Source organism: Drosophila simulans, chromosome 2R (assembly GCF_016746395.2).
Source record: "Drosophila simulans strain w501 chromosome 2R, Prin_Dsim_3.1, whole genome shotgun sequence".
NCBI classification, from domain to species: Eukaryota; Metazoa; Arthropoda; class Insecta; order Diptera; family Drosophilidae; genus Drosophila; species Drosophila simulans.
The window spans coordinates 16311880-16325690 of NC_052521.2; the positions used below are offsets into that span (position 1 = coordinate 16311880).

Sequence of the window (13811 nt, forward strand, 5' to 3'; positions counted from 1 at the left end):
TCAATGAGTAGACTAACCTCACTTTTCCAAAGCTACGAAAAATGGAAATTTTTAAAATGCCTCCCACATAGGCACGCACACACACACACATACACCAACACTTTGACGCAGACATACATAAAACATGTTTTGGCCCGGTCGGCAAATAGAAAAACCAACAAAAAAGGTTGTTACAAAGCGCTACGGAAAACTGTTAGACGGAAACTGAATATCGAACACGTTTCTTTACTTTGTCGCCCAGCCATATGTGTGCGTGTGCGCTTGTGTGTGTGTCTGTATCTGTTGGCAGCGCCTAGATTTATGCAGCATTTTATTTAAATTTCTGTGGTCTCGGATAATGGAGTAGCTAAGCGACCATGTTAAAGTGGCCGCAATTGTAAATAAATTGGAAATTGGGTGCTACTGTATGATTTATATATGTTATTGTATCCTAGGCATAGCACTTTATAAAATGTATATATTTTTAATTTTTTATTTGCAGTTACTGGGCGGTCACCAATATAGATTACATCCACTCGCGGACCAGCAATCGTGTCTTCATGATGATCTTTTGCGTTTGGACAGCGGCGGTGATTGTGTCTTTGGCGCCACAGTTCGGTTGGAAGGATCCAGACTATCTGCAGCGCATCGAGCAGCAAAAGTGCATGGTCTCGCAGGATGTTTCCTATCAGGTGTGCACACCACGGATCTCGACCATGTACGCTCTTATTAATTAATCACATGGCCGTTGCTTTTTCCAGGTATTTGCCACCTGTTGCACATTTTACGTGCCACTGCTGGTCATCCTGGCGTTGTACTGGAAAATCTATCAAACGGCCCGCAAACGCATCCATCGTCGGCGACCGCGACCCGTCGATGCGGCGGTCAATAATAATCAGGTAAAGTGCAGACTTCATATGCAATAAGCGTCATCGATTGACTGCCTTAATTGACCGGCCCTAATGGCATACATAATGCGCCTTTGCCTTGATCGATTACTGGTTGTCCTTAGTTGAGTTACAAATTTAAGGGTAATACATCATTAGGAGAATCTAAATTGTAAATCCAAAACTACTTAATTACATGATTAAGCTGCAGTCTAATTTAAGGTCTTAGTCGAGTACTTAAAAAATATGTAATAATGCATTTCGTATTATCCTGAAAGTGGTTTTTTTGACCTATTTGTTAGCGTTGGTCCTATAATGGACACCCTATATTATATCAATGCCACAGCATGGCCATTGCAATTATCCTCTCGATGGAAGCAAACCGCGCCCACTTAGGCCACAATTTCGACCAACCCACACGGGTCAGTCAAAGGCCAAACCGCAGGCAGCATTCCGAAATTTCTGTGCACATGTCTTGGGGCATGACCTTATGAAATTATGCTGTCCAATTTAAATATGCATAGCATACTGCGGCGAAACCCCAAGGAAATGGGGGCTGTAATTAGGCAGTACCATCCCGAGTGATGAAATATGCATTGCAAAGGTTTTTTTTCTATGCTCAGTGGATAGGAAAAACTAAGAAATCAGGGGCAGGCGGGGCTTAAGTTAAGCATACGCCACGTGGACATTAAAGCCTTCTTGGCCGAAAGTTGAGCGATAAGTGGCATCTTGTCCTGACTGGCGAGTGTGTTCGAGAGTGTGTGTGTGTGAGTGGTTTGGCCAGAACTTTCTACCCTAATGCGCCAGCTGGTCAAACTAATACGCACAGGATGTGCCCGAGTCCAGCCTGGCCAAATTGTAATTTTGTTTTCGCTTCGAGAAGAAAGAATTTTCAACAAGTTCCGAGTTGTTTATCAACGAAATTAAAAACTAATTTTCGTTGCAAAGAATCTTCCGCTTGACTTTGCTTAACTTTTAACGCACGATAGTGTATCTAGAGTTTGGTCTTCACTTTGTTGTCCTCTAACTGACTTTTTCGCCAGGACATTTTATTTATTTTTCTTCAATCTTGACCTGCTGGCAAGCTGCTACTTAGCTTAAGCTTAGTGCTTACTAAATTGAAAATGACCATTTGACGTAAAAATGTTTGCAACCACTTACAAACACATGCGCTTTTACATACAGCTGCGGTCACAGAAATAGTAGCTAGTATCTAACCTAATCAATGGAACTGAGCCTACGAGTATAACTTACAAAATCGAATGCGATTTTTGAATAGATGATTTTGCATTACACACTGATTACAATTGTATGTATGTAAAACGCTAATTAGGTGAAATAAGCAGACACGTTTCGCACTATTTTTTTGACCGCACCTGTGCGATGCCACGTGTGTGCATATCACACTGACTAGAGCGAAAAGTCATTGGAATCACAAATTCAATGCGCAAACAAGGCAAGTTGTCCACTATTTGCCATCCGTACACATGTCCTGCCCGACGTCCTGCCCCCGATGTCCTGCTCAGCTAGCTATGTATGCCTGCTCCCATGTCCTCCGATGATGTCCGGCCCAATCTAGCTGGCCTCACATGCGTGCTTTAGTTACATGTCAACACACTTACCCGCACACCCACAGTACACACAGCACCGTGGACACACACCCACATCCATTTAGTGCCACTCACTAGTTGGTCCGGGTTCGGGTTCGGTTCCCACAGAGCAGCTTGTTGATTTTAGAATATATTTACCCGGCACACACACACACATCTGATATATCCCTTACACCCGTTGTGTTGACCATGCGATCGAATTGAAAAGATTTCCCGGCTCTCTCGGAAGTTTGGAGGCGCAGGAAAGGGCATTAGACCAGCGACTTGTTGTTTATTGGTTTTATTTGTCCGTTCTTTAATAACTAAATGCTTTCAAATCGCAAATTGCTTTTCTCCACGTTGACAAGGGTATACCAAAAAGCGATGCGTTCATTTTGTGGCTAAAAAGGGTATTGGCCTGTATAAATGTCAAGCTAATTGCCTTTGCATTCGGTATGTTTATTGGCAAATTGTTAAATAATTCGATGGCACAAAGCTGCCTAATCGAATTCACATATGTATATGTAACTATCATTGGACAAAACTAATTTTTCGCCGAAACACGATGTTTGTATTTTTAATTAAAATGTAATTTTCATGCCGGTCACACGCACATTGATTTTCCAATTAACTGATGGCCAAACAGCAATTAAGCCAAACAGGTATTATCCTTAATTTAGCTATTGGCATTATGTTCGGACCAGCGACCGGCAAATGCTATTTATAATCCAGCAAAGCGAAGTGAACCAAATGCCGCAGGGCAATATACCATCATTACAATCACATTTGCAAGAACATCTCGAATTGATTGCTCCAGATATTGACACTATTTTCATAGCCAAACATGTGACAGAACAGTCGAGGCCTTGAATTCGCATGAGTGAAAAGCATATTTGGCTAACTCGCCATCTGTGACACACGAAGACGTGTTTGTGTCTGCGTTCAAAAGAGGAAAATACTTGAGAAAATCAATAGGAAAAATGAACAGCGAAAATTCCACAAAAAATATATTCAGAAATAATTTGCAGTACTTTACAAAAATGAACTCCTTAAAGAAAATCGTTTGTTATTTAATCAATATATATAATATAAAGTAATAACTTTCAATTGCCGCATTGATTAAAATTATATTTATGTAATTATTAATTATTAAACTCTTACAAAACTGTAAATGCAAACTCTTTGATTGTTCCATTCTAAGGCAAATCTGGACAACAATTTTAATTATTTTTAGGAAAAAAATGCAGTCTCCATTGTGCGTCAGTTGAGGCTGAGCTTGCATTTGATTTTGCTGTTATTTATTGCGGATTTATTTTAATTTTTGCCTAGAAGCCTTCGCAGCGGGACCCTTGGCCCGTAGCAGCCATAAATTTTGTTGCCCAGTGTAGTTAATACCAGAGCATTCTTGTCACACTCAGGACCAACATAAATCGCATGGAAACACATTATTGAATACACGCACATACGTACGCATTTCTTTCGCAGGCCGAACATGTGTCCCGGCAAGAAAAACAATTAAATAAGAAAACAATTTACATAAATTAGCTAAAGTGCCAGAAATGGCTAAGGACCAAGGACTCCGGGACTAGAGAATGAGTGTATCGTTTATGCAAACGCTTAAATACACAGAAAAACAGTTGGCTGACAGCACATCTGCATAAAATTCACATTGAGCCGAGGTTTTCTATCCGCATCCTTATCGTTATTGCCAAACTGCTGAAAAGAGAGCTCTTATCGCTCTTATCACGTGCATGTGTGCGAGTATGTGTGTGTTGGCCATGTTTGCTTTGCTATTTTGGTATTTAAGTAACAGACAAGAGCGTAGATACTTTAGTTTTCCCCAAAGGAGACTTGCTCCGCATTTGTTTTTTTGTTTTGCCATGAAATTAATGGCTTTGCTCTTGCACTTCAAATTTATCTAGGTGAAAATTCAATGAAACTTTTCCTCCAGTCAGCAAATGAAATTTAATACTGGCCTCAACTTGAAGCCTGTTATTTATTAATTTCGAACAGACAGCGAACTCCCACTGGGCCATCTCATTTGCCGCCCTTTCTGCTCGTGCCTAATTAAGCTTAAACTCTTCAATATTTAATAAGCTATCTGACCGTAGAACTTTTACTTCTACTTTGGCAACCCACAAGGCACTTGACTAAGATTTTCTTCCTCAATTTGGCCATAGTTTCTGGCCCACAAAATGAAGGTCACACACACATGGGTCATGCTGTAAACCCATTTAATACTATTTGCGCAAATATTCACACCACTTTTGGATCGCCATCGAGTCGGAACCCTTTGCCTTTTCCCCCAACGCTGAAATTCCCGCACACGAAGGCAAAATCAGCATAATTTTATTTATTTAAAGCAATATCGACTTGCCAAAAGGGTCAACAATCGGAGGCTAAGGCGACAAAGATGACGAAGCCGATGGCAAAGGGTTGGACTACTCAATTACTTTAATTTGGTGGGATTGAGGCGACAAAAATACGCACACAAAGGGAATATTTAGAAAATAAGAAAGCCGAAGTATTTATACACTGTATAATGCTAAGCATTCTAAAGTATGATAATTTCTGTTTTATTTAAGAATACTAACCCATATCAGCATCGGGCTTTTAAACTTTATATCATTCGATATAATTGTTTAATAAATATGACAACTTTTAGTTTTAAGGATAATTTTAAGAAATTCAATATTTTTTTGGTTTTTTTTTCAAGACTTTTAGCTTGAACCAACCCAATTAGCATTTAACCAAAAATAGAACTTATTGAATATTTTTATAAGAAAAAATCGTCTAGAAGTCGAAGTTCATTGTCCCTGCAAGCTGAATACCCTACAAAGACAAAAAAAAAAGAAAGGATACGCGGCTGGGAAAAAATCAAAGAGGTCAAGCGCTGGGAGCAGTCAAACGTGAAATTTATTTTGAGATGCCGGGCGGTCAGGCGAAGTGGTCCATTTGGGAGATGTTTTTTGGGGTGGCTGTAACAAATACACACAATTTATTTACGGGACGCAACCCACTTACATATGCATATGGTAACAGGAGAAAAAAAAGGCGGCAAAAAAGTGGGGATCAGATCGGATCTTTCGGTTCAGCCTAAAACTTTTTTGGATATGCGTACAAATTGCGGTTTATTGAAGCGTAAGGCAGAAAAAGCCGAAAATGTAAATTTGCTACCGCTCTTTTGTTATTCATTTTAATGCTGTGCGAAGAAGTATGAATTTAATTTGAAGCCATGCACACGGGGTCAAAGGGCAAAAAATCAATGCAGACGCAACTAGAGCACTCTATCGCCCCCTATCTCTCTCTTTTACCAACTATGTATCCATCTCTATCGCTTACAGCCGGACGGAGGTGCGGCAACAGATACGAAACTTAATCGACTGCGTCTACGCCTCGGCAGATTCTCCACGGCCAAATCCAAAACCGGAAGTGCCGGGGGCGTCTCAGGACCCGCATCCGGGGGCAGGGCTCTGGGCCTCGTCGATGGCAACTCAACGAACACGGTCAACACCGTCGAGGACACCGAGTTCAGCAGCTCGAATGTGGACAGCAAAAGTCGGGCAGGCGTCGAGGTATGTGAGCAATATAAACACTAAAAACTAAAGTTATTCCTAAGTGGAATTAATTTTTTTCTATAATTATCAGTAGATACGGGCTACTGATATTACGGGCTAGATATTTCATAAGCCTTACATAGTCTAATCAAAGTCAAAACTCTTAAAACTTGCAACAAAAATCTAAAAAATCCTGCTTTTATACCATATTTTCTCCAAGTGAACCAAAGAAACAATGCGCATTTTTGGGTTTAAAGCCAATTTCATAACGCCTGACATGTGCCCAACGATCTGGGGTTTTGCTTCCTGTGCCCGAAATGCACACGCACACTTTAATGAAAGGCACACAGATACAGATACAGCAACAGAGTCAGATACAGATACTCCGGCAGATGGGCTGACCAAAAATAAACCCAGCCGAGTTCAGCTCATTTCTCGCTTTATTATGCGACTCCAACTAGAATGTGCCCTTTGGCCCGCTGTCGCTCTTTCACCTTTGGGGGATTGAAATGATTTTTCCTCTTGGCTACCTTTTCCAGTGGGCCATCCCATCTTGGCCCGCCATTCCCAGCCATTTTTTTCACTCGGCTAATGTCTCATTAGCCCAGCTGCCATCGCAGCAATATGCACTTGAGAATTCCTGGGGAAACATTTCCCGATAATGATCCAAGCGGATGCCATGGGGCGATTAACCTTTTCCTTGTCCGCCACCGACAAATTTCTAGATGAACCAATGGATGTTACTAAGACTGGTTATTATATACCTCCATTATATGATGTTTTACAATTTTACATAGAGAAATAAAATGGCAATTTGATAATTGTAAATTAAGCGGTTATCCTTAGTGCTGGAATAAGAAACAAACTCCCAAGAATAAGCCCCAAAAATCCGGGCAAATTATCCGCCACTCGAACAAAATGTCAGCGATAAAATGCAGGCAAGGCTTTTACTTGGAAATCCCCCGTAGCTAATACAGGGGTAGATGGCTCGAACCCAAATTTGTATTTAGCCGCATTTTATGTACTTCAATTTTCGGCCAGCGATTTTATGGCTAAAAAATAATCCAAGCGGTGCCGCACACATTCAATAATAACACGCATTAAAGCGAAGGGGCGAAAGCAAGCCATAAAAGAGCAGAGCAGAGCCAAAATAAATTGCTTGAACGTTTTGTTTGCATTGCTACAAGCCGGGCCAATACCTTTGCACTGGTCGAAACGAGGTGGCGAAGTCAAGGCGACTGGCCAAAGGCCAGGGGTCAGGGGTCAGAGAGGGCACGAGGTCGGAGGCCAGAGCCGGAATCGCCAGGTTCGTGCCGGTTAAGTAATAGCAAAGTCAAATATAAGCTGTGACAAGGATACGCCTCCTTCCGCCTGGCATGCAAAAGGCGAGACAGAGACGGGGCAAAAGAAGCGAGAGAGCCGGATTCAAATGAAAATCAGATGAAATAAACAATGGCGAAGATCGATTTGGGAAATACTCTAACCGATGAATGAGTCCAAAGATTAAGGGGGAACCAGAAATTAAAGTATCTAAAAGTATGATTGAAAACTAGCTAGATATGCAGTGCAATGAAGTGGTGCATACTTTTAGACAGCTTTAGAAGTTTAAAATTCGTTTAACCAAAATATATAATATTTGCTTAATATATAAAAGAAACTTCCAAACAAAAATACTGAATCCTAATAAAGGGTATAAAAACAAAATAGCAACAGGAGCCAAAAGACAGTTCGAGATGGAGAAATATGGGGAGTTGACTTTGGGGCCTTTGACTCCTTGACCCGTGGATTTCGATTGCGATTCCCATTCTGATTCTGGGCCGCCTAACAAGGCACTCAATACGCTTGAGTAATTGAGCAAAATATGTTGATGGCTTATGGCTAACAGCTTTCGTTTCCATTCGCTTGGCCAACACAGCTCCCCAATCGCCCCAATAGCCCCACCACCACCCCATTCTGGACCTGAGATTAAATATTTACTCGGGAATGGCTTTCACACACCTCTCTTTCGGGCTGCCTCCTCTTTGGCAAATAAGTGAACGGACAAATAAATAAACAAACACACTTTTGCACGCATGGCCCAAAGCAAATATATAAATTTATTATAGTTGTGTGTGGGTTAAATATGACCGAAAAAGTGTACAGAAATGGGAGTAAAAAAAAGCAACATTTATATATTGCGGCACAGCTTCATATTTATTGAAGCCAGTCTATAATTAAGGCGAAACGAATGTCCTTCAGTGCAGGTGCAAAATTGCAATATTCTCCGTATTTCAATGTGCATATACAGCCATTCTCATTTCCTCGATCCCTCCTCATCCCCATTGTTCCCCATTTTTCGGTATCAGTAAATTAAACTTCGCTCTTTGCTTTGGCAATTGGATGCTTTGTTCACGATTTGTCTTTGGCTTCACTTTGATTTCCTGTGGCTTTCATTTTCCTTGCTGTGCCCCCTTGCAACATATTAAAAATGCTGCAGCAAGGAGCAGATCGAATGGCTTTGCCGGTGCTGGGGCACAAAATTACAATGCCCCTGACAATGCCGTTCAGTAGAGTGGACCAAAAAGGACAAGCTGACAGCATCCTATTGTACATCCTTCAAAAAATATTTCTGGATTACATTTCCTTGTCATTTGTCTGTTACTTTTCTAAGTTTTAATTGTAAAATAAAAGACCCAATTAAACAACATCAGTTCTCAGGGTTTCCCTTTTGCCAGTATTCCAGTGATAGATTTTCATTCTGAGAAACTGTAAGTCCACCCTAATGAGCACACATATGTTTCTAGGATTCACTGTGGTTGCTTTGTGTTCAGGCACAATTGGCAAATGGCCATTGAATTCGATGTGAACTAAGCTCGTGTCCAGCGATTTATGTCATGTCTCCATTGTGTTCGCAGAACGTCAGTTTTTATTTTCTGAATTTGAATGTCTTCCCGGTCACACAAATTACACACTCAACACAATATGTTTCGAAATTTATGGCAGCATCGTAGTCATAAAATTCATTTGGTCAGGCCATTAATAAACTTGGCTTAGTTTCAAGAGCGATGGTGATGGCAAATAGATAAGAATATCATAATTAAAACGATAAATACATGCTCAAATATTCTGTGAAGCGTATAAATACAAACACGAAAGCATTTTCGAAATGTTGACTTAAATCTAAATCGTTATTAAACTTAAGTCTAAATTGTTTTCGGAATGTTTTAATGATATTAAAGCAAGTGCTGTTTAGTAAATCTTAGTATCCGATGAATGATAATCGTTTTTAATCGAAACTATCGCATTGTTTGATACCCCACTCACATCGCTAGTTAATACCGCTATCGCCGGCAAAAGGTGCCAGCTGCGAAGTAGACAATTTATCACACGTAAAGTTCATTTTAGCACCTTGCGGCCACTTCCGCTCGACGCACACCTACGGCCAACCTCAAATTACAGGTGATTATGGGAATTTTAGTGCTAGACAAGCCGTTAGCAGGACCGGCTCCTCAAATATGTACGTTACATCCGGCAAATTGCCTAGCAGCCCTTTCCGAGTGGCTGGGGTCTGATAAAAAAAAAAGGAGGGGAGGAGGGTGAAGGGTGGAGGAATGGGGCCCATTGCCCCAAAAATGGGCAACGAGCTTAACGAAAGTAAATATTTACACTCTGATTTTATTCATTTACCGAAATTTATGGCCCCAGCGCCATGAAATTTGATGAGCAGTAAATATATTTATGAATGCAATGCGGGCACTGATTTAAAATGCTAATTTGCCGCATAAAATTTCCATCCGCTGATCAGAATTGGATGAACTATAATATATAATATCAGACTCAAGTGGCTTTCGGGAATGAAGAGTTGTCTTACCTCTATCTCTATATTGAATGTTAAAAAGTAATTAGGTATAATTTGAATTCTTAATCTAAGTTATGTGTAAAATAACCTTGAATTAAGAACTTATTAAAATGAACTTTATATCTAAATATCTGAACAAACCTGTTTCCAGGCACCCAGCACTTCTGGCAACCAGATAGCCACCGTATCGCACCTGGTTGCGCTGGCCAAGCAGCAGGGCAAGTCCACCGCCAAATCCTCAGCCGCTGTCAACGGGATGACCCCATCGGGCAGACAAGAGGACGACGGCCAGCGACCAGAACACGGGGAGCAGGAGGATCGCGAGGAGCTGGAGGACCAGGACGAGCAGGTTGGCCTGCAGCCCACGACCGCAACATCAGCAACGACAGCGGCAGGCGCCAACGAGGCGGAGGACCAATGCAAGGCCAACGGGGTGGAGGTCCTCGAGGATCCGCAGCTGCAACAGCAGCTCGAACAAGTGCAGCAGCTGCAGAAATCGGTTAAATCCGGCGGTGGAGGTGGGGCCAGTACGTCAAATGCCACCACAATTACGTCGATATCAGCGCTATCGCCACAAACGCCAACATCGCAGGGAGTTGGAATCGCCGCCGCCGCCGCTGGACCGATGACGGCCAAAACCAGCACGTTGACGAGCTGCAACCAGTCGCATCCGCTGTGCGGCACCGCCAACGAATCCCCATCGACCCCAGAGCCACGTAGCCGACAGCCGGCGACCCCGCAGCAGCAGCCGCATCAGCAGGCGCAGCAGCTGCAGCAGCAGCAACTCTCCAGCATCGCCAATCCGATGCAGAAGGTGAACAAGCGGAAGGAGACCCTGGAGGCCAAAAGGGAACGGAAGGCGGCCAAGACGCTGGCCATCATCACGGGCGCCTTCGTCGTCTGCTGGCTGCCCTTCTTCGTCATGGCCCTGACCATGCCCCTCTGTGCCGCCTGCCAGATCAGCGATTCCGTGGCCTCGCTCTTCCTCTGGCTGGGCTACTTCAACTCCACCCTCAATCCGGTAAATGGAATAATAAATAAATGGCTAAGTAACTGCAGGAATAGTGCAAAACTTTGCATATATAAAGAAATTTTAAGACTTTTAAACTTCGCAATTTGTCTGTATTCTTTGAGAAGAGTTTGTAACCTATTAGTTACTTTGAATTTTAATAATGAACTTTTAAAATTTTGAGAGCGTAGTTTATAATATATCTTCTTAAACTATTTCTAATAATCAGACAATTTATAAAATAAATTTAAAAGTAGAGAGTTTCTTCACTGTTTTTAGTTACTTAAATTGTTGCTAAATCAAATGGTTATGAGTGTAGCTTTCATTCGCGTTCATTGTTGATTAAATGATTCCCCCTTGCAGGTTATCTACACCATCTTCAGTCCGGAGTTCCGACAGGCCTTCAAGCGCATCCTCTTCGGCGGCCACCGACCAGTCCACTACCGCAGCGGGAAGCTCTAGATAGTGCATGCGAAGAGGCGAAGGTGAGTGCTCCTTGGGGAAGCCAATACCCTGCGATGGAGGTGCACTGAAAGAAAAATATATGACCCGCATCTCACAGTACCATAAATACTAACAAGAATTCCTTTGTTGAAATTGAAAATCTCTAGGTTACCAAATTAATTGCATATTTTTAGGCTACTTTAACTTACTTATATGGCTTTATCTAGCAGACTTTCGTTATTCTAGTAATTGTTTACTTATATTGTATGATAAACATGAAAATTGTTTTCCGTGCACCTTGTCCTTGTGTGCCGCAGTTATGGTTATTGAGTTAGACAATTTAGCCGACAGCCATTGGAAACATTTTGAATCGATTCAACGCACACGCAATTGCATTCTTTTTCTGCTATTGTCCCTAGCTGGCAAGTTTCAATTTTCAATGCTCGAAGCCAGGACCCGAAATTGATATTGCTTGAGTTGAGTGGAAAGTGCAGCAGTTTGCAAAGGAGCCGAAACCATTGTTTAGCTTAAAAAACCAAGGGAAGAACTTTCTGAACCCAGAGCCAAAGTTTTATCAGACCTTTATCGGACCTGTCATCTGCACCCAGTCACCCAACCACCCAACCACCCAACCACCCAGCCAACCAGCCATGTTGGTCAATGCATTAGAATTATGCCACACAGCTCGGTTGAAACATTGCCGCTTGAAAGGCAAGCTAAACCGAAATCTAAATCGGGAAATGGGTTTTTATCTACAAAATGAGTGCGGGAATGGCGCGCATAAGTTTTGAATAGTTACCATTTGAGTTTGCTGAAGGAAGAGCCATCTGGATGTGGCAGCAGTTAAATCTTTGCCATTCATTCGTTTTCATTTGCAAAGGCAACATGAAAGTTAAATTAAGTAACATTAATTTGAAGAATTTCCTGCTTAGTTGGGCGCCCCGCCATTTCGATGAACTTTTCTGTGAATGCACAAAGTTTTCAGCACCCGAACATCCGCCCCCCCTCAATTCACACTTCACTAATGAATCCTTGCAATTGTAACATCCTTGCAGACGCTTCTGCTAAACCGACCAGCGGATGTTGATCTAACCTCTTCGGCTATAACCAGGATAACGAGGATTAACGCATCTTGTATACCAAAGACGATGAAATCAAGGACGACGCAGGATCGAGGAGTCGAGCGGTTGAGCAGTCGCATAACCAATAGTTCTTAAGTGTGTAAATAGCAGATTGAATTGATGTTAACCTATGCAAATATATATTGTGTTAGATATAGCTAAATTTATAGAGCCAAGTGGAGACTGTTTTTAGAAGCAAACAAAAAGTTGAATTGTGAGGAGATGCCACCAAGGAAATACAAAAGTATCTAATCAAAATAACTAGGGATAAGCCACCACTACCGCATAGTTGACATAACGAGCAATCTACTACCAATTTTTATGTGTTTTCCAACTTAACGTGAATTGTATAACTCATAACCGTGTTAGCCGCTAGACTCTATCTCTCTTCTCTGCTTCAGAAAAAGGGACGTTGGACTTAGGATCGCTAATTGGAAAATAGGAAATGGAAAAAGGGAAGTGGGAAATGGGAAATGGGAATCAAGGCATTGGAATCGTTATAACTGAAGCGAGTACTCGATTATGTATAGCCCAGCTAGAGACATTTAATAAGCATATTGCATCGTAGAGTTAAGAACATTTGTTGAGCATCGTACTAAACTGTAATATTGCATATAGGATCTATAAAATATCGAACCGGTGGGAAGCCAGTTTAAATTAAATTTAAACGTATTGTTAAAAGCCACAACTAGGTAAATTACATTTAAAACTGTTGTACTATTACGTATGTGTTAGATTGGTAATTATGTGTCGAGGATTTCTTTGAATAAGCTGGCATATTACGACGTATCATATAAGCAAACAGTTCGAATGACATGTAATATTTGAAGAGCAAACTACTTTCGGGAAAAATGGGTAAAACGTAATTAGCTAAAACAAACAAAAGCGTTAGAACAAACACTGCATAATGACATACATACATATGTATTTATATGTTAGTTTAGACTAGGCGGGTATCACGATGTTTTACCTACATAAAACTACCAAGCGAACTATTCGAAAACCAAAATCAAAACTTTACGAAAACTTTAAGCCGACATCATTAACTAGCGACTAAGTGTTTGCAGATCTGTCTATCTTTAAAAACCAATAGAAATAAGGCAAATCCCACTGGCAGCATACTTCGCAATAATTCGAAAAGACACCCACACAATTTTCTAGCTAAAAATTGCCAAAGGCGGTTTCTTTTATTTATTGTCACTTAATTTTTTGTACTTTTGGTTCAAACAAATTGGCGCGCATTTTTTAAAGAATTATTGCTGTGTATGCGTGCCGATTTTCCGGGAATTTCGCTAAACAAACAGCATAAGTTAAACTAACGAGATAACTATAAAATTCATTGGCTGCAATTTAAATAAAAATTCAACTTTCATGCAAGAAGAAAGGC

The 13811-nt window shown here is 41.2% G+C and overlaps 1 protein-coding gene across 3 annotated transcripts in view; it reads left to right on the forward strand.

Annotated features, from left to right (window-relative positions):
* Positions 1–13808, forward strand: part of LOC6735213 (5-hydroxytryptamine receptor 2A) — a 54905-nt gene extending 41097 nt beyond the window's left edge. For all 3 annotated transcript variants that reach the window (XM_039291994.1, XM_044922562.1, XM_039291995.1), the window contains 6 exons: positions 482–671; positions 741–878; positions 5800–6030; positions 10002–10871; positions 11223–11344; positions 12359–13808. In XM_039291994.1, coding sequence (XP_039147928.1) covers positions 482–671; positions 741–878; positions 5800–6030; positions 10002–10871; positions 11223–11321 — 1528 coding nt within the window. In that variant the 3' untranslated portion in view covers positions 11322–11344; positions 12359–13808. The remainder of the gene's footprint in view (positions 1–481; positions 672–740; positions 879–5799; positions 6031–10001; positions 10872–11222; positions 11345–12358) is intronic.
* The last annotated feature ends 3 nt before the right edge of the window (positions 13809–13811 follow it).